The sequence below is a fragment of the Helianthus annuus genome, chromosome 2 (assembly GCF_002127325.2).
Source record: "Helianthus annuus cultivar XRQ/B chromosome 2, HanXRQr2.0-SUNRISE, whole genome shotgun sequence".
Taxonomy (NCBI): Eukaryota; Viridiplantae; Streptophyta; class Magnoliopsida; order Asterales; family Asteraceae; genus Helianthus; species Helianthus annuus.
Genome location: NC_035434.2, coordinates 30,649,340 through 30,677,252, shown reverse-complemented (window position 1 = coordinate 30,677,252; position 27,913 = coordinate 30,649,340). Strand labels below are relative to the sequence as shown.

The window sequence follows — 27,913 nt, the reverse complement described above, 5'->3', positions numbered from 1 at the left end:
GGGGATTTTGGGTAGGTGGTAAAAAAAAGAAAAATAATGGTGTTGAAATAAAAAGGGGTAGTCCTAATGCCTCCATCATTTACTTACTTGGGTTTAAGTTGGTAAGGACCGGGAATGTATCGTCATGGCAAGTTCTAGAGTCGTAAGAACCAAGCGGCTATTCACACAAGAAACGAAAAATGAGCATTTAGTTTAAAGATGTTTATTTATATGCTCAATAAAGGCTCAAAACTCACTTTTTGTGGGAATGGGTTTTTATGTGATCAAGTATATATAATCAAATTTTAACTAGATTTTTCATGCCTTTTCATAATTTTCTTATGTTGGTTCTTTTTATCAGGACGTTATCGGTTGTAAATTTGTAAAAGTATAACCTTTTTAGAACTTGAAATTCCCGAATTAAAACAAGACAAGTAAAAAATGAAAAAAAAATTGAAAAAAAATTCGGGGTTTTTAGCGGTTCCAATAGAGTTTTGTGTAAGGCTTGTAATTAGGACTTGCAAGATTCAAGGTTTTAGCATCCCCCCACACTTAAATTACACATTGTCTTCAATGTGTCCCAAAAATAAGATTTTAGGTTGATTGAATGTGTAAAAGTGTGTTTAAAAACAAATTTTTATGTTACTGGGTATCTGGACACGGGCCCGTGGTGTCCGGGCACGGCCCCATGTTCAGGTTGCCAGTAACAGAAATAAGTAAAAAGAAACAGAATCCTGGGCACGGGGGCGTGTTCAGTGAACACGCCCCGTGTCCAGTTACCTGAACTGGGCGATCTTCTGCAGATGGTTCAGCACGGGGCTGTGTTTGCTGGACACGGCCCGTGCTGAACTTGCTGTAGTGAAGAAAATTTTTCGGGAGGCCCTGTTTTTTGATGTGTGTAAAATGCAACATATAAATTACATCAAATAAGGCATAAAACTAACCCTTTTTAAGTACTAATGTTGGAAAAAGAGTGTTTTTGTCTTCCTTTTGTATTTTCACGATTAAATGAGCTCAAATTCACAAAAGAAGCAAAAAGACAGCTAAATCTAACATAAATACAAGAAAAGGAACATAAGTGGACTGCCCGACCTCTCAACGGCATCCTCCCAAGCAAAATAGAGAAGGCAGAAGACTAAACACGCCCCGTGCTCAGCCAGCACGGGGCCGTGCCCAAGAAGCAGCAGAAAAGACAAACCTATAGAAGCTTCTATTGCCCACCACGGGGCCGTGTCCAGTGAACACGGGGGCGTGGCGAAGTACAGCAGACGCATTAATTGTAATTGCGAATTACAATTAATGAAGAGAGAGAGTGTCAGACAGGCACGGGGGCGTGTCCAGCGGACACGGGGCCGTGCCCAGCCTTCTGTTCAGCCTATAAATAGGAGTGCTTGGTTTCATTTCAACTCATCCCTTGGCACACCACCTCTCTCACACTTCATCCACCACCCACCACCATCACAACACCATCATCCAGCACCATCATCCATTGTCCATCATAGAGTGTGTGAGTCGTCTCGGGATCCAAGATTGATCGTAAGAGTTCTTGACAATCAAGGCCATGTTTGCCTAAGTCTCTTACATCACTTGGTGAAGACAAGTGTTTAGTATAATACTTTTTATTTTTAATCTTCTGCACTTTTTATTTGGTTTTGTATTAATGACTTTAATAACTAGTTACTTATGTTGAAGGTGATCTTTCCTTATCGTTTGTCCGTGGTGTCTTGGCATTATTTTACTGTCTATATAAAATAAAAGATTTTCACCATTCATATCTCCACGGTCTATATGGAGCTATGTTGGCTACCTGGTCAGGGGTTAAGGGAACGGTTTGGTAAGGGTCTTGCCCTTGTTCAGCGTTTAGAGGTCCTGCAAGGGACCTGGGTCAAATTTAGTAGGATCTCCTTCAATGCCCATAGGTATTGGATGGCGGGGATCCAAACTCTTTGACCCCCTCATAAGTTAACTACTATTAATACTATAACCCGGCTATTTAGGACTGTATCCTTGCTGACTCATACTACTTAGCCGAGGGTAACGTCACCGCCAAAAGCGGGGCCTACCATAATTTGCATTAATAACTTAATTCATTATCTTCCAATAATCCAACCCTTTAGGATTGTATCCTTGCTGACTCAAACTACTGGGTTGAGGGTAACGTCGCCTTCAAAAGAGGGGCCTACTACAATAACTAAGATAATCTCTTAAACAAGTGCAAAAGTGCGAAAATAATCAAAGGTTATACTAATACACGAGTCGGATCCAAGTGATTCATCTTGTCTATCTGTTTTTATTTTTATTTTATTTTCAGCATTTAGTTAGTTTTTATTTTCTTAGTTTAAAAACCTTTTCTAACATTTTGATTTGATTAGACGTTGAGGATAAACCGGTACTAAAAGCTCTTGTGTCCTTGGACGACCTCGGTATCTTACCAACACTATACTACGTCCACGATGGGTGCACTTGCCCATATGTGTGTTTAGTGTTAGTAAATATCGTGTTTTATAAATTTAAAACTTGGCTAAAAGTGTAAAAAGGGCTTAAAATATACATCAAAAATATATTACACTACACGCACATCATTTTTGTGCATGGGGTGCTGGTTCAAGTATCCCTTGGTATCCTTCACCATTCTGAGTGTGTTTTATTTCTGAAAATTAAAACTAAACTAGAAAACATAAAAATTAATCTAAACTAAACTAAGGATAGTTCCGCGGAATACCTCCGCGGTGCGCCACGTTTATAAGGGTCCTTGGCTAGACCCAAAGCCTGGTCATATGTTACCCAAGTGGGATGTTTTGCATCCCATGCTGCACCGTCAGAGAGCATCATCCAAACTTGAGTCTATGACCTTCATGTAAGTGACCGGGTCATCGTCCTCTACTCTCTTTCCAACTCCAAACTTCATTTCCTTATCCCCAATCCTCAATGTTAGTGTTCCACCATTCATGTCTACCACTGCGTGGGCCGTAGCTAGGAGTGGCCTTCCCAAGATGAGTGGTACTTCGGTATCTTCCTCCATATCTAGTATGACAAAATCGGCCGGGAAGACAAATTCGCCGACTTTGACCAATAGATTTTCAGCGACACCTTGTGGATATTTGACGGACCTATCGGCGAGTTGTATGCTCATTTTTGTAGGGCTTGTTTTCCCTAGGCCGAGTCGGTTGAACATTGATGCGGGCATGAGGTTGATGCTAGCCTTGAGGTCGGCTAGTGCATTGCGAATGGGAGATTCCCCAATCGAACAATGAATTGTGAAGCTTCCAGGGTCAATCTTCTTTTGCGGGAGTTTGCTGAGTAGCAAGGCGGAGCATTCTTCGCTTAAATTAACTAACTGCAATGATTCAATTTTCCTTTTGTGAGTGAGGAAGTCCCTCATAAATTTTGAATATTTAGGCATTTGGGTTAGGACTTCGATAAATGGAACATTAACATGCAATTGTTTTAGCAAATTTTCGAACTTTGCGAATTGCTCATTGGTCTTTTGGCGAATTAACTGACCGGGGTACAGAACCGAAGGATTCTTGGTGGGCTCTTGATTTGGTGGAGGAGCCGTCTCTTGTTGAGGCGTTGGTGGGGTTGTGGTTTGGCCAGATCGGCTCTTTTCAGTTGGAGGTAATGGAGCCTCCTCGGGACCCACGGTACGGTTTCTCAATGTGATGAGATGTACTTGCGCCTTTGGGTTGGTTTCGGTATTACTTGGTAACACGCCTTGTGGTCTCTCGGAGAAATTTTGAGCTAGTTGATTTAATTGTTTTTCAATGTTTTGAATACTAGCTTGTTGATTTCTAAAATTTGATTCCAATTGTTGAAATCGATCCGAGTTTTTCTTTTCGGTGTCGGAGATGAGGCGAGATACGGTATCTTCAAGCCTTTCTCGTCCCCCTTGTTGTTGAGAGAAATTTTGTGACTCGTTTCTTGGTTTTTGAAAGTTTGTTCGTTGGTTTAGATTTTATTGGTTACTACTATTGCCAGGTTCTCTCCAACCAAGGTTTGGGTGGTTACGCCATCCTTGGTTGTAGGTACCCGTTGGAGGACCCGACGGCCTAGGTTTATTATCAATGTAGTTTACTGATTCTGTTTGATTATCTATTTCTTTCATACAACTCCAATTTTCATGTGGCCCACCACACCCCTCACAAGCCATAACCGGGGTCGTTTTTGCCATCTTTAGCTTTTTGATTTTTGAAGAAAGGGCCTCGATTTGAGCTTGTAGAGAAGTGCTTTCATCAACCTTATGGGCGCCCGGGGCAATAGATTTATTGCCTCGGGGAGTGTGCCACTGAAAATTGGTTTGAGCAAATTCCTCAATTTAATTATATATTTCATTTGGGCGACGATTACCTAAAAGTCCCCCAGAGCTAGAGTCAAGTGTTTGTCTTGTGTGTGGCAACAACCCGTTATAGAAAGTGGATACTTGTTGCCATACCGCAAGACCATGATGAGGGCACTTTCTTAGTAGCTCCTTGAACCTTTCCCAAGTTTCATATAAGGATTCCCCATCCTCTTGTGAATATGTATTAATTTCAGTCATTAATTTAGCCGTTTTAGCAGGAGGGAAATACTTATATAGAAACTTTTGGGCTAGTTCATCCCAGGTGTTAACCGAGCTAACTGGGAGGGTATTAAGCCAAGCCTTAGCTCGGTCTTTTAGTGAAAATGGAAACATTCGAAGGCGGATGGCGTCGTTTGATGCTCCATTGATGTGAAAGGTATCACATAATTCTAAGAAGTTAGTAATATGTAGATGGGGATCCTACTCCGCAAGCCCATGGAAGGTTGCGGAGTTTTGAAGCATTTGTATCAAATGCGGCCGAAGTTCGAAGTTGTTGGATTCGACATTCGGTGCATTGATAGCGGCGCCGAGATTACCTACGGTGGGCCGTAGGTAATCCATGAGGGTACGTTGGTCCGCCATTGGAAATGGGTCCCCTGAAACTTTCTCTTGGTTTTTAGCTTTAAGTGTTTTTCTTAGAAAGCGTTCGGGTTCGTCTAGAGGCTCTTTTATGTCTCTACTAGAACTGGAGCTCATACACTGCGTGGAAGGTTCACATATGCCACCTGATTCCAAGTCTTGCAATAAAAACAAAAAAAAAAAACGCTGGTCAGAAGTTTCACCACGGCCCCGTGCTTAGATGAACACGGCCCGTGGTCGGAGATACAGTGATTGTTTTTTGGATCCCTGTTACTGGGGAGCTCGACACGGCCCCGTGCTCAACTCTCTGTAACTCGGAAAATAAAAACTGCCAGTAACAACGCTGGGCACGGCCCGTGTCCGACCAGGCACGGCCCGTGCTGAGCTCTGCAGAAACTGAAAAATTTATAAAAATCCTAAAAAAACAGAAAAATAAGAAAAAAGATTAGGCCGTTGATTCCGAACTTTCTTAAAATCCTTGTTTCCCTGGCAACGGCGCCAAAAACTTGATGTGCGTGTGGTGGTATAGGTTTTTATGTATATTTTTAGCCCTTTTTACACGTTAGTCAAGTTTTAAATTTATAAAACACGATATTTTACTAACACCAAACACACATATGGGCAAGTGCACCCATCGTGAGCGTAGTATAGTGTTGGCAAGATACCGAGGTCGTCCAAGGACACAAGAGCTTTTAATACCTGTTTATCCTCAACGTCTAATCAAATCAAAAGTTTAGAAAAAGGTTTTAAACTAGAAAATTGCTAAAAATAAAAAATAAAAATAAAACAGATAGACAAGACGAATCACTTGGATCCGACTCGCATTTAGTGTAACCTTTGATTATTTTCGCACTTCTGCACTTTTTAAGAGATTATCTTAGTTATAGTAGTAGGCCCCTCTTTTGAAGGTGACGTTACCCTCAACCCAGTAGTTTGAGTCAGCAAGGATACAATCCTAAAGGGTTGGATTATTGAAAGATAATTAATTAAGTTATTATTGCGTAATGTGGTAGGCCCCTATTTTGAAGGTGACGTTACCCTCGGCTAAGTAGTTTGAGTCAGCAGGGATACAATCCTAAGTAGCCGGGTTAAAGTTTTAATAGTAGCTTACATATGAGGGGATCAAGGAGTTCGGACCCCCGCCATCCAATACCAGTGGGTATTGAAGGAGGTCCTACTAAAGTTGACCCAGGTCCTTACAGGATCTATACACTGAACAAGGCAAGACTCTTACCAAACCATTCCCTTAACCCCCGACCAAGTAGCCACCATATCTCCATATAGACCGTGGAGATATCAATGGTGAAAATCTTTTATTTTATATAGACAGTAAAATAATACCGAGACACCATGGACAAATGATAAGGAAGATTCACCTTCAACATAAGAAACTAGTTATTAAAGTCATTAATACATAACCAAATAAAAAGTGCGAAAAGATTAAAAATAAAAAGTTTTACACTAAACACTTGTCTTCACCAAGTGATGTAAGAGACTTAGGCAAACATGGCCTTTGATAGTCAAGAACTCTTACGATCAATCTTGGATCTCGTGACTACTCACACACTCTATGATGGATGATGGTGGTGGATGTGGGTTGTGATGGTGGTGGTGGGTGGGTGAAGTGTAAGGGAGGTGGTTTGCCAAGGGATGGTTTGCAAATAAGCCAAGCACCCCTATTTATAGCCTGCACAGAAGCCCGGACACGGCCCCGTGTCCACCCATCTTCTATTTCTTCATTAATTGCAGTTTGTCTGCATTAGTTGACCACGCCCCCGTGTCCGCTGGGCACGACCCCGTGTGCAGAAGCGTATCTGTACTATCAAGATTTGCCTAGATTCTGCGAATCTTAGAGTTGACCACGGCCCTGTGTCCGCTGGACACGCCCCCGTGGTGGGTGATAGAAGCTTCTACAACTTTGTCTTTTCTGCAGACACTTGGGCACGCCCCCGTGCTCATTGAGCACGGGGCGTGTTCAGCCTTCTGTTCTCTTGTTTTTGCTTGGGAGGATGCTGTCGGGGGGTCGGGCATGCCACGTTTATTCCTTTTCTTATATTTATGTTAGATTTAGCTGCATTTTTGCTTCTTTTGTTCATTTGAGCTTATTTAATCCTGAAAATACAAAAGGAAGACAAAAACACACTTTTTCCAACATTAGTACTAAAAAAAGGGTTAGTTTTATGCCACATTTGATGTAATTTATATGTTGCATTTTGCACATATCAATACGCCGCTGTTACTTCCTATATATATGCGTTTGTGGCATGCTACCAAACCTTCGTACCACGCGCTAAGTGAAGTTCGTAGTTTTGGAGGCTTGGGTTTGAGTGATTGAATCTATCTGGTTAATCTATGTGGTTGAATCTATCTGGTTAATCTATGTGGTTGAATCTATCTGGTTAATCTATGTTGTGAGAAGTGGTGAAATCTAATGCGGTGGTTAACGAGGCATGAAACCGATGACGAGACGGACGTGACATGATTGAAGCATGGTGGATACGCCGCTGGTACTTCCTATATATAAGTGCTTCCGTCATGTTGCCAAACTTTTGTAGCACGTTCCATGTGGGATTGAGATGACGTTAGCATCTAAGTGAAACTATTGAGTCTATTGAATCTATGTGAATCTATTAAATTTATTGAGCCTATGTGGGTCTATTTAATCTATTGAATCTATTGAGTCTATTGAATCTACTGAATCTAATGAATCTATTGGAATCTATGTGAATCTATGATGATGAGTGTGTTTTGTGACACGTAACATGACACCGAGTACGAGGCAGAAACGATGTGTCCGAAGCGTGGTGGACACGCCGCCGGTACTTCCTATATATAAGCGCTTCTGACACATTGCAAAACCTCGTACAACATGCCATGCGAAGGTCATGGGTTGCGGTATCTATGTGAATCTTGTGAATCTTGTTGAGTTTTAGTCTTTGGTGTGTGAATCTATGTTGTGAGGCTTCGTGAATCTAGACTTATACGATCCTTATGTTGGATCTTTTAGATGTCTTCTCGAAAGCTATCCGACACTCTCAAGAGATCCAGGGAAAAGTCTCAGAAAAAGATGATGTCATTCATGGCCGACCAGATCGCTCGAGTTGTGCCAAAGATCGTCTCTGAGATCCAGGGATCAAACACTCCTCCATCCTCTGTGGACTCAAAGGCCGAGAAGCAAAAGCCTACTAAGTTCAACTATAAGCATTTCATCTCTTGCAACCCTAAGTCTTTCACGGACAGTGATGGGGTGACTGCTATGCTCGAGTGGTTCGACAGTATTGAAGTTACCTTCATTAACAGTGAGTGCCCAGATCATCTAAAGACTAGGAGTGCAACCGGGATGTTTCAAGGCAGAGCGTTGGAGTGGTGGTCAAATGAGAGAAACATTCGATCAAATGAATAAGCCTATGCTCTTCCATGGGCCGAGGTGCGTGAACTAATGATGCTTGAGTTCTGCCCTCCTCATGAACAATTGAAGCTTGAAGAGGAGTTCTGGCACTTGAAGCAGATTGGTGATGATAATTTGGCTTATACTACCCATTTTAAGCAGCTCAGTTTGATCGTTCCTCACTTGGTTTCTACTCCTAAGCGAATGATAACCAAGTACATCAATGGTCTACCTCTATGCGTGATTCTATTGAAGCAGCTTAACTGGAAACTATTGAGGAAGTCTACCGTCTTGCAGCTAGTCTCAACAACAACCGTGTGCGTGATAAGCAGTTTGCTACTCCTGCTCATTCCAAGTCTGCAAATCAAGTCACCCAGCAACCAAGTGGCAGCAAGAACGAAAAAAGGAAATCTCAGGGTTCAGGATGCAATGCCATTGTTCCTACTGCAAACCCTGCGGCTAAACCTGCTCCTGCTGCTGCTAACACTGCTGTTCCAGAAGCTAAGAAACAGTACACTGGGTCTTACCCCAAGTGTGCAACTTGTAGTTTCCATCATCCAGCTACTTCTGCATGTCGCCTATGTACCAACTGTAACCGCTATGGTCACATGACTCCCTACTGTCGTCAAGCTAACCCTGCACAAACAGCTCAACAAGCCCCAGCTCAGGCAGCTCAAGCAGCTCTTCCAGGTCCCTTGCAGAACCCAAATCCAGTCAATGATGTTCGTGCATGCTACAAGTGTGGAGATACTACTCACCTTCGTAACCAGTGCCCTCAGCTGAACCAGGACCAGCAGCCAGCCACTCGTGGACGAGCATTCAACCTTAATGCTAATCAGGCTCGTAATGACAATGACGTTGTCAATGGTACGTTTCTTGTGAATAACCATTATGCTTCGATTCTATTTGATACTGGTGCCGATAGAAGCTTTGTGTCTGTGGAATTTGAGTCTTTGATAAACTGTACGCGCTCTAAGTTACCTGAGTCGTTCTCTGTAGAAGTCGCCAATGGTAAGTCGATCCTTGTTAATTCTATTATGCGTGATTGTTCCCTGATTCTTAACGATCACGCATTCTCTATTGATCTCATACCCATGCGTTTGGGTAGTTTTGCTGTTATTATCGGTATGGACTGGTTACGTAAGAATCATGCCGAGATTGTTTGTCACGAGAAGCTTGTTCGTCTACCACTTCCGTCTGGTGATACTTTGAACGTCTATGGAGACCGACCTTCAAAAGGACTACGATTGATGTCATGTACACAGGCGAGCAGATGCTTACGTAAACAGAACTTTGCCTTCTTGGCCCACGTGGTGGAACAAAAGGGCAAGGGGAAGAACATAAGCGACGTTCCAGTAGTGTGTGATTTCACTGATGTCTTTCCTGAAGATCTTCATGGTCTTCCTCCTCCTAGATCCGTCGATTTTCGTATTGACTTAGTACCTGGTGCGACTCCTGTCGCCAAGGCTCCCTATCATCTTGCACCTTCCGAGATGCAAGAGTTATCCAGCCAACTACAAGAATTGCTAGACAAAGGATTCATTCGTCCAAGTACCTCTCCGTGGGGTGCTCCCGTGCTTTTCGTCAAGAAGAAAGATGGTTCATTTCGCATGTGTATCGACTATTGCGAACTTAATAAGCTTACCGTGAAGAACCATTATTTGCTCCCTCGTATCGATGACCTATTTGACCAACTACAAGGCGCGTCCTACTTCTCCAAGATCGATCTTCGATCTGGATATCATTAGTTGCGCGTCCTCGAAGATGATATTCCTAAAACTGTGTTTCGTACTCGATATGGGCACTATGAGTTCGTGATCATGCCTTTTGGTCTGACCAACGCACCCGCCGTGTTCATGTACCTTATGAATCGTGTGTGTAAGCCCTATTTGGATCATTTTGTTATAGTCTTTATTGATGATATTCTTATTTATTCTAAGTCTAAAACTGATCATGCTCGTCATTTACGTCTTATGCTTGAACTCTTACGTGGTGAACGTTTGTATGCTAAATTCTCTAAGTGTGAGTTCTGGATTGATGAAGTGCAATTTCTTGGTCATGTCGTTAGTAAGCAAGGTATTCATGTTGACCCGTCTAAAATTGAAGCTATGAAGAATTGGAGTACACCTAAATCCGCATCTGATATTCGTTCTTTTCTAGGATTGGCTGGTTATTACCGCCGATTCATCTTGGATTTTTCTAAAATCATTGTACCCCTCACTATGTTAACATAAAAAGAGAAACCTTTTGCTTGGGGTCCCGAGCAAGAGGAATCTTTTCAGACTCTTAAGACCCTGTTGTGCAACGCTCCTGTACTTGCTCTACCCGATGGAAATGATGATTTCGTGGTATATTGTGATGCCTCGAACTGTGGATTGGGCTGTGTGCTCATGCAGCGGGACAAGGTTATCGCTTATGCCTCTCGTCAACTCAAGGTACATGAGAAAAACCATACTACTCACGATCTGGAGCTTGGCGCAGTTGTATTTGCGTTAAAGATTTGGCGACACTACCTGTATGGTACGAAATGTGTGGTCTTTACCGACCATAAGAGCCTCCAACATATCTTTAACCAAAAGGAACTGAACATGCGATAGAGGCGTTGGGTGGAACTACTTAACGACTACGACTGTGAAATTCGCTATCATCCTAGCAAGGCGAATGTAGTGGCCGATGCTCTTAGTCATAAAACTCATTTTAAGGCTATTCGTATCTCTAGTGATCTGCATGCTTGTATTCGTGAAGCTCAGTATTCATCAGCAAATAAGGAAGCCTAATTGTTGAAGTTCATGGCGCTAACATGAACCACCACGAAACTAAATCTGATGGTCTTCAGTACTATCTAAATCGCATATGGGTGCCAGATCGCGATAACCTCCGTGAGCTCATTATGAATGAGACTCACAAATCTCGTTATTCTATCCACCCAGGTGCCGATAAGATGTACCAGGATCTGCGTACGACTTATTGGTGGCCTGGAATGAAGAAGGACATTGTCGTGTATGTTTCTAGGTGCCTCACTTGCTCGAAAGTGAAGGCTGAACATCAACGTCCTTCTGGACTCCTGGAGCAACCTAAGATCCCAGTTTGGAAATGAGATAGCATCACTATGGACTTTATTACTAAACTACCCCGTACGCCTTTTTGGTCACGATAGTAATTGGGTGATTATTGATCCTTTGACCAAATCGGCCCACTTTCTTCCTATTCGTGAAGATTATAAGGTGGAGAAACTTGCTCGAATCTATACCAATGAGATTATATGCCGTCATGGCATCCCTCTCGACATAATCTCTGACCGTGATGGTCGTTTTACTTCGCGTCTTTGGCAAACGTTTCAGTCCGCTATGGGTTCGCACTTGAATCTTAGCACGGCCTTTCATCCTCAGACGGATGGACAGACCGAGCACACTATTCAAACCCTAGAGGATATGCTCTGCTCTTATGTCATCGACTTTGGTGGTAACTGGGATGTACATTTACCGTTGATTGAGTTCTCGCACAACAACAACAACTATCATTCCAGTATTCAGATCGCTCCCTTCGAAGCTTTGTATGGCCGCAAGTGCCGATCTCCTCTCAGCTGGCATGAGATCGGTGACAAGCAATTTACTGGCCCTGAAATCATTCAAGAGACAACGGACAAAAGAGCTATGCTGATGTTAGGCGTAAGCCTCTGGAATTTGATGTTGGTGACCGAGTTCTTCTCAAGGTATCTCCCTGGAAGGGAGTAGTTTGCTTTGGTAAGAAGGGAAAGCTTGCTCCTCGCTATGTGGGTCCTTTCACGATACTCGAAAGGATTGGCAAGGTAGCATACCGACTCGACCTGCCACAGGAGCTAAACAACGTACATCCAGTGTTCCACGTATCTAACCTACGTAAATGCCTAGCCGACGAGGGACTACCTCGAGGACTTGCAAATAAATGAAGCTGTGCAATTTGTGGAGTAACCGGTCGAAATCATGGATCAAACTATCAAGCGTCTGAGGCGCAGCAAAATTCCCATTGTTAAGGTTCGATGGGAAGGAAAGTGTGGCGCTGAATTCACTTGGGAATTGAAAAGTGATATGAAGGCCAAGTATCCGCAGCTCTTCGAGCAGTCTTCTTCTAAGATTTCGGGGACGAAATCTCCTAAAGGAGGGGAGACTGTAACGCCCAGCGTCCCTAAACTTTAGGCTTTTGTTAGATTTAGCCCCTGAACTTTGTCTATTGGCAAGACTAGTCCCTGTACTATGTAAGGTGTGATACTTTGATAACTTGAAATGTCTGAATCTATGTCTTGAATGCCTAATTCTATGTGCTGGAATGTCTAAATCTATGTTTGGAATGCCTAAATCTATGATGTCTGGAATGCCTGTGTCTACATTTGGAATGTCTAAATCTATATATACTGGGAATGCCTAATTCTAAGGTACTTATTTGGTGCTTGACTCTTGAGACTCGTGAAACTTGATTCTTGGTTGAACGAGAGACTGGAGTCTTGTCACTGGCGGAATCTATGAATCTTGGAAAAACTTTCGGTGTTTATGATGTATTCTAGTTATACTATTACCAAACAATACGCAACGCTTAACCTAATTCGTGAAATGAATCAAAGACAGGAACGCGGAAAGGATGGGACTGACCAAGTGGCAGTCCGATCGGATGACCATCCGATCGGATAACCACTCGATCGGATGACCACCCGATCGGATGGCCACTCGGTCGACCCGCCATCCGATCCAAGTGCACCGCCTTAACCCTTCCTCTCTCACTATAAAAGGCCTATTACATCACCATTATCAGTAATGTGACAGCCCTGCTCGAACCAGACACACGCAAACTACATTTCTTCACTTTCTCGACGATTCCGGTATGTTTTAGGCTAGATTCTTGTACTTTCTCGATCTACACTTCATTCTCCACGTGATTCACCTTTGAAATCACACTTTTCACCATGAAATCTCTCGGATCTGAGTTCTTGAGGATGATATCATCGTGGTGGTTGTACAAACTGACCTTATGATGTCAATCCTGGCAAGATCTCGCTCGAATCTAAGGAATTTCATGTATTTTGCATCAAATCTAAACTAGATCTAAAAGTTTTCATAATAAAACTTAGGTATTCTACATCTTTTCTTCAATCTTCCATTTTAAACGGTGAAATCCGGGTTTAAACAGACTGTAGACTTGATGGGTAGTCTAGAGTAGGTTTGAAAACGGATTGTTGCCGGAGGAGATAACCATGGAACGGATTCCGACATGAACTGTCGTAAACAGACAACTGTCCGGGCAGGGGTGATTCCCATCCGATCAGAACGGCTATGAAACGATGAGTTTACCATTGTCTCAATACGTCCCGCGCCGTCATCGTTAGTCTAGAAACTTAGAAATTTTACCAAAAGTTACCACCAGGACAAGGATCACTCAATCGAGTGACAATCCGATCGGATGACCATCCAATCGGACAGCCACCCGATCGGGTAGCATTGTCTAGCAAACTTAAATACTTTGAACCTTGGAACCTTTCAACACTTGGAACTTTTTCAGAAACTTAGAACTTGGGAGTCTCGATCGAGTGGCAACCCGATCGGATAGCCATCCGATCAAGGTAACCAAAGCACTTAATCAATTTGAAACTTGAACACTTGGATAGTGTGGCCACCCGATCGGACAGCCATCCGATCCAGTGACTGTTCCAACACTTTGCGCAATCTCGATTATTCTACCCGAATCTTATCTGTTGCAATCTAATCAGGCTAATTCTAAAAGAGCTCCCTTTGATCCAATAACAGTCTATACTGTTAAGCAATCACTGTGAGTATACTCGATCTCTTTTTGTTTTAAACTTTGGGATGTAACATGTATTCTATAAACTATGATACTTGAAACTTTTGAATGTAAACTCTATCCTACGTGTATGTGAAACTTGTGATTCTTGATTCTTGATTCTTTGTGCTATGTGACGTTTAATCCAGAGTCTGTAGTTCCGCCTTAACAATAGTAGTGCTATAGGAGGTGCACCTCTCCCATTATTCTCGGGGGTATTATTAGGAGGATTCTAGTTTACCTTGAATCTTGGGTAAACACTAAAGCATCGGGATACTTGGGCTATCACTGCGTGGACTGCGACACTAGCACGGCTGAAACTAGTCTTATTACTTACATTGTGGATATGAGTTGTTTTAATCTATTATGCTATTATTCAAACTTGTATACTCGCCGGTACATTTTTGTACTTACTCTATTTTAATACATGTTTCAGGCTGATAGGATGCTGATGACATGGAATCAAGCTAGGATGAAGCTTAGAAACTCACTTAGTTAATTTAAGTTATCAACAATGTTTAATATTCGATGTTCTGTTTGGTACTTGTGATACTGTTTGGTGTTGATGTTTCGTTGGAAAAATTTTGCATGAAATCTATTAGTCTATATTGAAACAATGGTGTTATGGAATCTCATGAGCAATCTGAACGCTTAGTGCTCGCACCCCGATATTTCCGCCATCGGTTGGGGTGTGACAAAATGTCATCCAAATGTTTAATGTTTAAAAACATCTAAAATGCAAAATAACTTCAAAGACCTCTAATTTTGAACCCGCAACACCTGCAAAACCAATCATAAAGAGAGCACACGAATTAATGATTAGAAAAATAAGTATATTCTTTTTTTACCCGTAAGAGCAATGTTCTAACGGGTCAAAGAGCGCACACAAATTAATTTGTTGGATGTATTATGAGAAGACATTTTAAAAATTGATAAATTAAGAACAAATTAGATGGTTCATGGTTATACATAACCTGTCACAAAACCTGTTCTTTCATAAACAAACAGAAGGATGGTTCATGGTTATACATAAACACTTAAATCTGATAATTAAATCTCTTACAAAAACAAACAAACAAACACTTAAATTTGTTCTTACATAGAAATACATATAACCTGTCACAAAAACAAACAAACAAACACTTAAAAGTTAAATCTGTACACTAAAATTGTTCTTAAAAGTTAAATCTGTTCTTACATAGAAACACTTAAATATGTTCTTATAACCATCCATGAAACACTTAAATCTGTTCTTAAAAGTTAAATCTGTTCTTACATAAAAACACTTAAATCTGTTCTTATAACCATGAAATGATGAACAGTAGAAACACAAAACACTTACATTGAGATAAACAACAGAATCGGGACAGATGGAGACGCTGACTGCCGGTCAAACTTTGGGATACGCCGGAGATGAACGAGAGAAGGTCAGAAGGATTATACGCCAGAGATGAACGAGATAAGGTCAGAAGGATGATACGAGAGAAGGCCGTGAGAGATTCAGTCTGAGAGCGAGAGAGAGACTAGGGCTAGTTTTGGTGAAATACTGAAATGGTGAACTTGAGTCTTGAGAAGTATGAGAGAAATAGGGAATTAGGGATTTAAGGAAATTAGGGTTACTTTACTAAAGTCTAAAACAATAGCGGGAATATCAGATTTCAACTTTTTTAATACTTTTTAATATATTTAATAATAATAATAATAATAATAATAATAATAATAATAATAATATGTGTGTATACATAATAATAATAATAATAATAATAATAATAATAATAATAAATCCGATCGAAACTGAACGAGCGACGAGCAAGCGTACCTATGCTCATGCTCGGTTCGTTTTTAAACCGAACCGAGCTGCTCAGCTCGGTTTTAACCGAGCAAGGAATCGAATGAGCAAATTTCTGAGTTTTTCTAAACGATAACGATCTTCGAGCGTCGAGCTGTTTGGACAGCCCTATTGAACACTTGTTACTCTGTGGTGGCTACGTACTCTTTTTATTTTTTAATCTCATTGTTCCCGTTTACCTTATTATCAATGTAATTTCCAATTTTGTTAATCCAGACATACAAAATAATATAATAATAATAACAAAAGAAACTTCATTGTAGTCTAACTCAACCCAATACTTTATTTGTGAATAACTAGTATTTAACCCCCCCCCCTCGTTGCGGGGCGGGGTTGTAAAATCATATTATATAGTAAGCAAATGACAACCAAAGCCGAAAAAAAGCATAAAATAAAATTCCTAATTTATATCGTCACTTGACATAAAACATGGATAAAGACAAACACAAACGTATAACGCAAGCTAATATAAAGTGTATACAAACTCAAATTAATAGAGAAAGCTTAACTTTAAAACTAAAAGCCCAAAAGAAAAAGAAAAATGAATAATGGATTTTAATAATTCAAACTATTAGCCATTGGCTTGCAATGGTCGCAACTTCAAAAATAACCAGTGGTGGTCCCACCTTTTTTCATATATTGTAAACTAATGGACCTTTACTAACAAAACTTCAATTTTTATTTGTCCCCTTGTCATTTTCGGTTTAGTAAAGGTCCATTAGTTACAATATATGAAAAGGTGGGACCACTACTAGTTATTTTTGAAGTTGAGACCATTGTTAACCAACGGCTAATAGCTAGAATTATTAAAATCCATTATTCCAAATAAAAAATAAAAAAAATCAAAACAAAACTTGTAAGTTTAAGAATAAAGAATACAAAACGTGAGGAACTAGAAATGTAAATCACACTCAAAAGACAAAAAGGGAAAAATGTGATTGAAATTGAAGAATGGCATTTATGTAGTATTATTGAAAATGGTGGCCTATTCGGGTATTGCAGCTAAGCAGCTACCCTAAATGTTATTATATAAACTAGTAGTGATATCCGTGTGCAAACACGGATGATTTTAAGGATAAATTTTACATACCACATTTTATTAAACAACGAATCACTATACAACTTTAGAAGTAGTTAATTCATCATTGGTTTTACTCATTGATTTCAGAAAAATCGGTGATTACAAAAGTTTTGGTTACACCGTCTTTTCCGCTAGTCACTTGATCATCGTAATACATATTTATTTATTTGTTTTAATAAACCTATTCAAATGTTCTTAATTTACAAAAGCAATCATGATATATAATAGCTTCTTTTGGTATTATATTACAATGTAATGGGACAAGTAACGTAAGTTAATTTTAAAGAATAATCCATATAAATATTTTGATATTATTTCCCATTTAAATAATTTATTTTAAAGAAAAGATCATAACATATTCTGAAGTTATTTTTTATAAAAATAATCCATATTAATATTTTGATTTTCATCCAAATTTAAATAATTTATTTTTGAAAGAAAAGATTCATAATATATTCTGAATATTCAGCAAAGTTTCAAGTAGGAATAAGCATTTGGTACCGGGTACTGGTTCCCATTTTCCCTGTTTTTCAGCACCAGTACTGGTACGGTACCGGTATTTATGGGTAAAACACCGGGGTATTTGAGTAACCGAGCTAAGGGATATTTATGTTCGGTTTAGAATTCAATTTATTTCAGGCCGTGGTGTTTTTCATTGAGGCCCCTTTGTTACTAGGGTGAGAACTCACGCTTCGCAAGCCCGGGCCAGCATGGTTTAGCAAACTTATGCACACAGAAGATATCTAATACATATATTAGACGCAGTACGATTAGTAGTTAATAGAATTGGCAAAAAATGATGGCTGATATTTGAGTAAATGAACACCCATTTATGCATAGCAGCACTGAAGCAACGACAGGGTATATTGGTATTCAGGGCGAAGCTAATGTGTTAGTAGGGATAGCACGGGCTACAGCTCAACCCCGTATTCGTAGTGTAAAAATACCCTTAAACTCAAATATCTTTAGTGTAAAAATACCCATGAACTCCGTCTTTGTTATACAAACTTTGCAATACCCCTAATCTCAAAATACCCCTGAACTCGGTCTCTGTATTACAAAGGATACCCTAATCTCAAAAAAAAATTGCAATACCCCTAAATTTTAGGCGAGTTCCGCCACTGTTTGTATTACCCTGATTAAAGCCACTTAAGTAGTTATATCTACGTAGCCAACATTTTGCAGAGGAATACCACCTGTATTCGACAAAACGAAGACGTCGGCCTTTGTCATCAATCTTGTTCTGTAACCATTCCGTCAATAGAGCGAAGTGAAGCAAGCACACAAAGTCCAGCACTTGAATTAAAACAAAACAAAACCACACATCAAAAGCAATACCACAATCCACAAGAATCAAGGTACCCTAATAATGTTTTCAGTCATCAAAAAACAAATCTAACAAAAACTCAGTACCCTAAACATCTACTGCCTTCAATTCAATTCATTCTAGCAAACCAAACACCCATCCCTCTTCGACCAAAAACAGAACACTCTTTAAGAAACAAGGTTTTCATTAAGAGAAAGTGCACCCATCTGAGCCGACGGACTGTTCGCCTGCTGCTGCACGTTTCTCAAAACCTCCATCGCCTCCGCAACTTTCGCCTTCAACGCATCCGGCGATTCCAGCAAATGCAACACCTCCGTTTGGTCCATCTCCAAAAGCATCCCTGTCACCTTAGCCGCATGCTCGTGCTCAAGCTGGTCCACCAACGGGTACAGATTCTCACCCAGCATCTAAAACATTTAAAAATTTTAATTAAAACAAACGTCAAAATAGTAAAGTCAAACTTGTAGTGAAGATATATACCGTCCTCTGTTGATCTGGTGATGCGTTAGCGAGAGCGGAAGCCAACGCTGTAATAGGCATTGGTTGTGGGATGGGAGCAGCGGCATCGCGTGGAAGAACGCCACCAACGCCCGCCATGTCGTAAGGTACGGGAAGCATTCCGCTGCCGACACCCGCCGCCATATTTGCATCTGCCATGTTCCTAGCTGGTCCACGGTACATACGTCCTCTTGGAACCATCTGAGAAACGTCAATCAATCACCAAATTGTTATCAAAACAGTTAATGTTCACTCAACAGTAAAACTTAAAGTTTGTAGTTCTACAAGGCTGCAAACGAACCGAAGCAAACAGCGAACAAACAGCTCGTGAACCATTTGGCGGTGTGTTCGTTGGTTTAATAAAGGAACGAAAATTAACAGGCGGATTCGTTCATTTAGTTAAATAAACTGTACATGAACAGAGTCCGCGTTCGTTCCTTTAAGTCCGTGAACGTTCGGTAACATGTTCGTTTATGTTAGATGTTCATTAGTGTTTTTAGTTTTTATGTTATATTTAAATACTTCCGACAAATAAAATATATAACAAGTATTAGTGTATTATATATTCTGTTCATGAACGCTTATTTGTGTTTGTTTGTTTCCATTTGCGTCCATGAACATTCGTTCACATCCGTTGCCGAAATTAACAAACGAACACGAACACGTTCATTTCCTTAGCGAACATAAAATCTCCTTCGGTAAGTGTTCATGAACAGTTCGTGAACACATATATTTCCTTTAACAAACGAACACGAACAAGGTCTTGTTCGTATTTGTTCGATTTGTTTGCAGCCCTAATTCAGGTCAAAGCATGTACCTGCGGCTGCATCATTGGAACCGACTGCTGATTTTGTTGGACAGGACCCGTTCCACGCCTTCCACCTAAGCGCTGCCCTTGCTGTCCTTGTTGGACAACCGGTACGAAAAAGTTCGGCATAGGACCGCCACCTGGCCTCATTCCGGGTACCAGCTGTTGCTGGTAACCAAATCCAGCCTAAACCAAAAAAAAAAAAATTAATAAACAAATAGTTAAATACTTAAATGCAAAAATGAAATTAGATAAAAGTACCTGTGGAGGAATTATAGCAGGTGGAGGTTGGCCATAGAATAGCTGCTGGCCCATTCCGGGAGCGCCAGGCGGATACATAGGCATACGAGGAGCCATCATCGATGGTGCCATTGCAACTGGCCTCATTTGTGAAAATTGTGCCTATAATTAGAAAAGTTAAGATATAAATAATTATAAAAACCATCAAATTTATATCATTTATTCATGATGAGTGATTTGTAAAACTGAGAAGAGTAGAAGTATCTTTACCTGCAGCATTGCCCTTCGTTCTTCCTTGCGCTGTGCAAGTGCAACATACAACGGTTTGCTCACAATCATCTTCCCGTTCATCTCAGAAAGCTATAAATGTTACAAATTGAAGAAACTCCCGTTTAGTTCACTATTAAAATAACATAAATAAAGTTAAGAGTAAAGTACACAAATAGTCCCTGTGGTTTTTCAAAATTTTCCCTAACTTCTCAAAAGTACACAAATAGTCATTGTGGTTTGTACTTTGTAACACATTTAGTCCCAAACCAACAAATCTAAATGTTTCAGTCCAAGTTAGAGACTAAATGCGTTACAAGTGCAAATCACAAGGACCATCAATGTACTTTTGGCAAAAGTTGGGGACTAAATGTGTTACAAAGTGCAAAGCACCGAGACCATCCGTGTACTTTTAAAAAGCTAGGGACCAAATCCAACATTTTATAAAACCACGACGACTATTCGTGTACTTTACTCTGAAATTAAACATGTTTCTTACAGCTCGAGAAGCTTCTTCAGAAGACGAAAACGCAACGAATCCAGAACCTCTACTAATTCCACTAGGATCACGCATAACCTATCAACACAAAACAAAATTGATTAAATCCTAACATATAAACAAAAAAAGGTAAATAGAAATCAACTAAAAAGAGTCAAAACCTTGCATGAAGTGATCGTTCCATACTCAGAGAAAAGCTCCTTAAGTTTATCGTCGTCAACAGAATCGTCCAAATTCTTGACGTACAAATTAACACCTTGAAACTTATCAACAGCTTCCTTAGCAGTCTGTTCAAACCGACTTTTCAACTCAAGCTCTCTTTCGGATTTCTTCTTCGCCTTCCCAACGTACCATTCCTTTTCATCAATCTTCTTTCCATTCAACGCTTCAACAGCATTAGCAGCATCATCGGGATTCTCAAAGTTAACAAATCCAAAACACTTCGATTTCCCATCTGCATCCCTCATAACAACCGCACTTGTAATGGTTCCATATTCGCCGAAAATCTTTTTTAAATCTTCGTCGGCGGTTGATTCAGAAATATTTTTCACGTACACGTTGTTGAACTTTGCGTTGCTTAATGACGAGTCGCGTTCTTGCTTACGGAGAAAATGTCCAACGTAAACTTGCTTGTCGTTGATCAGCATACCATTCAGCTTATCGATTGCGGTTTGTGCAGCTTCTTCGGTTTCAAACTGCACGAACCCGTAACCCTTTGACTGGCCTGTACCGTCTGTAGCTATCTTGCAAGAGAGTATGTTACCGAAGCTAGAAAATGTATCGTGCAATGCCTTGTTGTCAATTGACTTATCCAAATTCTGCACACAAAAAGAAACGTAATTAAAAACAGAAAGAACATACTGAACGAAAGTGAGCCTTAGAGACATATTGACGATGGTTATACCTTGATGAATATATTTGCAGTTCCACTTTTACGAACGCTTGGGTCTCTATGAGAGTACATGATACGAATAGCTTTTCCATTTACCGCAGTGAAATTGAGTACGTCAATAGCCCTTGCAGCTGTAAAACACATATAAGTATAAGGCACAAACAACTTGCAACCCAATTATGTGCTACAAAAATATAGTAGAGACATAACAAATGCACCAGTTTAAATACCATCCACCGGTCACAGGGTTCTACGTATAACACAAGAATACGTCAGTTTACACTGGTAAATACAATTAACAAATGTTGCAGTAATAAGTTGATTAACAAAGATTGCGGTTAAATGAACAAATTTTTCAATGCATATAAACACAAAAACTAACAATAAATTACAATAAAAAAACTAATTTAATAGCAAAACAACCAAAAAATATCACAAATTCACAAGAGCAAATATAAATGGGTTGCAAAACTCCATTAAACTACACTTTAACAATGAACAATGCATCAATAAATGCACAAGCAAATCAACAAACTAACCATCATTAGGGTTACTGTAATATTCATTTCCAAACACACAAACACTAATATTCAACAAATTGCAGTTATAAAAAGATACTAAATCAACAACTAACCATCATTAGGGTTACTGTAATTAACATAACCATAACCAAGCGACCTCCGAGTACTCAAATCCCTACAAACCCTAACCGACACCACCTGCCCAACCTGATTAAACAGATCATACAACTGTGAATCCGTTACATTCGCCTCTAAGTCCCCAACATAAATCGACGTCGTTCCAAACGACTGATTCCCACCACCCGCCGCCGCCGCCACCGTCGCTGCAGCATTCGCTGTCGCCGCCGCACCGTTGGGTCCAGAAACCGCCGGAGATTGCACCTGAATCTGCGCCATTTTTGTTTGTTTTTTTTTCTGTCGTAAAGATATGAATATGTAGAGATAATAATATGAATAAATGTGAAGATCAAACACAGAGAGAGAGAGGTTGATTTCTTTTTTGTTTTTTGGAGGGCAGATGAAACTGCACTGCACCGGACGGTGAACGGTGAGGGGGTTATATATACGTTAGAGGAAACCCTAGGTTTGGATGATCTTCACCGTTGATTTTTGGCGTATGATGTGATCGTGAGAGTGTGTGAAGATGGATTAATGTGGACGGTGAGGATGATGTCATGGGATGAGGAGTTTGATTTGGATAATGGGCCTGGTCGTAAAGTTGTAATTCAGAAAAATTACCTTTTTAGTCGTTTTAGTTTAAAGGTGTTAAGTACACAAATTTGGATAATTTTAAAAACCGGATTGGATTTTATCCAATCTAGATAAGTCAACTCTCAGACAAAACCGGTTTCAACAAAATCCGGATCGGATTTTATCCGAATCCAAGGTGTCAGAAGGTCGATCCTATAGCATCCGGATCGGATTGGAGAATTCGGATTTTTTAAAAATCCAATAAAAATCCGGATTTCGGATATTTTAAAACTCAAAAAACACAGATTCATATAAAGAACATCAATGTATTTTTTATTTGATACAAAATTCATAAAAACAAAGATTCGTCAAAAAACATCAATTCATTAAAAAACAGAAAAAAGATAATAAAACCAGAAATGTATTTTTTATTTGATACATAATTTATAAATGTCTTCATTCTTTGTCTTTCATAGTAGTAGTCTTCATACTTGGTTCATTCTTCATAAGCTTCATCGTAAGCTTCTTCTTCGCCGGATAGTGGAGTCGTCGCTTCTTGATCTACTCTATACTCATGGATTTCTTGTTCAATGCCGAGTTCACCTTCGACATCTTGTACATGTCCCGCTGCATCCAAATGATCCTTCAAGCAAATGCACATTTCTATAGATTCAGGTGTGAGCCTCGTTCTTCGAATAGATAAAACCCTGCCACTAAGAGAAAAAGCAGATTCCGAAGCTACTGTGGAAGCTTGGACGGTTAGTAGGTCACAGGTCATGGCTGCTAGAACAGGATATTGGGATTCCCTCCCTTGCTACCAAGCCAAGATGTGAAAGTTTTCAAATTATTCTTGTTTTAAAGTGGAAATAAAGTTGGTTTCAATATACCTCCCGAGCTAGCTACTTGGTGTGTTTCCCCGAGCCCGTTTACTATTTTCGTTTCTTAAAGTATTATATAAATTTAGCATCGGGTTCCTACTTGTACTACCACCGCTTGAACCCGAAGTCATTGATTCGTGTATGTTTGATTTAGAACCATATTTACCTAAATAATGATCAAACATATTTTGAAAAGCCATGTTAAAATCTTTTTTTGCATTTCGAGAAAAGAAAGGGTCCTTCGCGTGCAAATTTAAATCATCAACTATCGCTTCAATTAAAGTTTCAACGCCGGCAACATTAATGGTTGGGTTTATGGCGGAGGCACAAGTAACAACGGGAGGTATTTCTTTAAAATATTTTTCAAATTTTTCTCTCGTTAGTAAAATCATTTGTTCAAAAAGGGGGCCGGAATATTCAAATTATTTTAACTTGTTACACATTAGATATATTTGTTGAAGTATCAAAGAAGAAGTGGGATAATAAACTCCCGATAAACACGTAGTTGCTGTTTTAAAAACTTCAAGCATTTTGGTTAATTTTTCAACCCTTTTGGACAAGGTCATTGTGGAAAAGTTGTAAAGCATCTCTTTGTCTTATGGTGGATTTAACATTTTCTACGTCGAGTTCCACCTAGTAGGTTCATCCCAATTTGGACCGAAAAAGGTGGAATTCGTTTGTTTACATAATTTTCTATATTTGTGCTGAAACACCCTTATCATGTTTTAATCATAAATGCACAGCAGAAAAACATACCTTTAAATTTTTCTTTTTAAATGTTCTAATATACTTGAATATTGTTTAAGTCGACTCTTTTTAACATAAATACATCATTCAACACTTATGAAATGTAACTATGTTAACAAGTAATTACAAACAATGTGACCGCTTTCCCGTACAATCCATGATATTCAACTCGACCCTCGTTCACTTGTCCATCATGAATATTTGACTAACCTGTGGTCACCACATATATAATCAACCCGTTAATATTTGGTGACATCATATGCATTAGAATAAGGGCATAAAAATATAACCACATAGTGATCTATTATTTTATACAACTCCATCATGACATTCCTTTGAGTTCATTCTTTACACCGAGCATCCAAACTTTGAAAGCCCAATACTTTCATACCTGCATTCCTGTTTCATTATGAATACACTCTCTTAGTAACGTGAATATTCAAACATACTAAAGCCCTATATGCATATATACAAGCTCCTTTCTTTCATGTACATAAATCCTACTTCTTGTATACGTAGCTACATACGTATTTCATACACATATCATACCTACATACATACATACTTAGATACACACATACATACATACTTACACACATACATACTTACATACATACATACATACTAACACACATACATACTTACATACATACTTACACACATACATTACGTACATACATATCCAAGCTCTTATGTGCCTATTTCATTCCCATATAGTACATACATATCCAAGCTCTTATGTGCCTATTTCATTCCCATATAATATACTACAAATCCTAACCGCAAACATCCATAAATAAATATATATTGTTAGCATACATACAAACCTACGATCATACTTATAACGTTCATGCTTACCTACGGATCCCATATACCTTCTTAGTCCGAAAATCATTAACTGTATTTGAACAACATAATTAAAGTTTTTATGATCTTCTTGTAGGTTTTACCAATTCCCGTAAGTTTATCGGGGCCTCAACAATAATCTTAGGAAGATATGGAAATTTGAAACGTAATAAAATACCAAAAGCATGCACATGTATCTGACCCCTCACCGTAAGCTACGGTGGCCTTTAAAGTGGCTATGGTGAGAAGGGTCTGCCTTACGGTGGAAGAATAATTCATCAACACCTACTATAGCTTACAATGGCTACCGTAAGCTACGGTAGAGCCCAGTTTAGCAAACCTTTATTCTCATTATATGTTCATATCCGACCGTTAGACACCCGAACCTCTTTCTTCTCCGTTTTTTTTTCGGGTTTCCAATATGTAAAATAATCATATACAAACTCCTGAATCCTTATAACGCTTAACCCCATGATCAAACTAACTATCACATCACATCACGCCATGTTACTTACTTTTCTCTTGACCCGTTCACTCATTTATGTAATTTCAAACATATATAACTTCCTACGACTTACCTCATCAATACTCATTTTAGTTCTTACCCTTTCTCATAATTTCACACATGATTTCCTATGTCCAACACATCAAACTTTATTTATAAGATAAGAAGCGATTCCGGAAATTACTTACCTTAGCGTCTGTATTTGTATTTGTTACCTTGCCTCCTATAGACCCGTTAGCCTTCCATGCTTCCATCCACCTTGACATGATCCCTATACTTTCATGTCATCGCAATCTCACTAATGTTAGCATACATGATTGTACATATTAACGATCATATTAAACGCATATCTCACATTTGACTTTCTATAACATTACAATTGTGACAAAATCCTAACCTTGCTACTTATGCATAGTTGACTCTCAGGAAGTCAATGGTTTATCATATGAGCTTTCAACTTAATCTCATACATCCGTATCATCATAATAGACCATATAATTATCACTATATGCATTTCATGCTCATGGTACAATATGTATTCAACCACAATATCACCTAGTTATATGCATACACCAAACATATTCAATTTCCTCCATACTAGTGATTCTTATAATTCTACAACTAGCACCTTCTCATGAAATTCTTCTACATTGCATTTTTTCAAGTTTACTTATCATCAATCATATCGTAACCACATTCTACTAATATTCATTCATTGTTTAGCATATAATTTCACATTCTAACTTCTACTAGGCATTTCATCAAACACTTGGTGTGCGTACACCATTTAACGCACAATGTACAACTAATTTATGCATAATCTTCCAAATTTTTACTTTCAATCATCAACTTACAATTTTTTTTAAATTGGGCGTTTATGTGATGTTATCTACCCTCTAACACCTTAGTTAAGTTAGAAAATCAACAAATTTCAATTCTTAACTAGCAATTATCCTTCGAATTGGTTTCTATCAAAAACCCATCAAAAGTTCATCAAAGATGAACATGCAAAGGCAAAACAAAGGAGATGGTCATTCCTGAAATTATGAAGATGATGTGCAAATCAGTACTTACTTAATCAAACATACACAAGCTAAATTTTGTGATCAAGACCAAATCCTTCTTCTTTCTTCTCTTTCTTGGTTGAATCTTGACACAAATACGAGTAGCTCTAATCCACATCTAACGAGCCCCGATTGAGGTGATTCAAGTAGCCACCGAACTAACTCAACCTCTCCATCTCTTTCCGCCACCGTTCACCGAAGTCTCCGCTGCCGGAGAATCGAAACTGTCGCCAGATAAGTCCCAGCGACCTGTTCTGTTCAGCCACATAAAAATCTGCCTTCCCGTCATTTAAATCGAGAACCCACCGTTGGATCTGATCTAAGATGTGTCGTAAAGCTTCAATCAAAATTTGAGGACGATCCAACGGTTAAATCTTCGGGAAATCATACTTGTTTGCAGCTGGTTTAGACAAAAACGGGATTTCTACTCCCAACACTCTTTCTCAACAACTTGCATCTGCTACTTCAGCTCATTTTTTAAAGTCTCATGTTATAACCAAGCCCCTATAGTCTTTAGTTGAACATAATCAGCCCCAAAACATAAGTTTTGGTTATAAACCAAACTAACCGTCAACTCTAATAAACAATATTTCAGCATATTATTTATTTCATACTATAAAATATGGACACATACTAGCGAATTTAACGATTCGAGTTTTGGGGCGTTACAAGTCTACCCCCTTAAGGGAGGTTTCGTCCCCGAAACCTTTCTCTTTCCTACTTTTGCCTTTTCATTGTGCTCATTCATAGTGCATACCGCAACATGTATACATTCAGGACTTTGGCAAAAGGTTTTATTCATGACTAAACATAGTCATATGTAATGTCCCTACTTTCTTGAATCAAGCGAAATACTTTCATGCATTTATTTAATAATAGGAACTCGATTACTTCTACTTTTACCCCAATTAATCAGGCTTGATATTTCGCTTTTACGTTAGTATACAATTATTCCTCATGAACTCACCACAATATTCCATTATTATCACTCTTTATAATTACTTCCATAATCACATAAAGGTCATAATCTGATCACACGTATATTATAAACATTCAGCTATGGTATCATTACCGTAACATAACCACAACTTCATACTCACTTATGCGT

General features: G+C 39.3%; 1 protein-coding gene and 1 non-coding gene across 3 annotated transcripts; one reads left to right on the top strand and one right to left on the bottom strand.

Annotated features, from left to right (window-relative positions):
- Positions 1–4,415: 4,415 nt before the first annotated feature.
- LOC118489784 lies at positions 4,416–4,522 on the top strand. The gene has a single exon (XR_004887798.1). It is a non-coding gene; the product is annotated as a small nucleolar RNA R71 (small nucleolar RNA).
- Positions 4,523–18,294: 13,772 nt separating this feature from the next.
- Positions 18,295–22,653, bottom strand: LOC110886321 (polyadenylate-binding protein 8). 2 transcript variants are annotated; one of them, XM_022134104.2, is made up of 9 exons: positions 22,189–22,653; positions 21,567–21,685; positions 20,824–21,480; positions 20,663–20,740; positions 20,167–20,256; positions 19,918–20,058; positions 19,666–19,842; positions 18,831–19,049; positions 18,295–18,757 (listed from the first exon to the last, which is right to left on the bottom strand). In XM_022134104.2, exons 1-9 carry the CDS (start codon positions 22,469–22,471, stop codon positions 18,518–18,520), a joined length of 2,004 nt encoding a protein of 667 aa, XP_021989796.1. In that variant the 5' UTR covers positions 22,472–22,653; the 3' UTR covers positions 18,295–18,517. The 2 variants fall into 2 exon arrangements, with proteins under 2 accessions (XP_021989796.1, XP_035842181.1); XM_035986288.1 differs by lacking the exon at positions 22,189–22,653 and adding an exon at positions 22,094–22,109.
- Between the last annotated feature and the right edge of the window lie 5,260 nt (positions 22,654–27,913).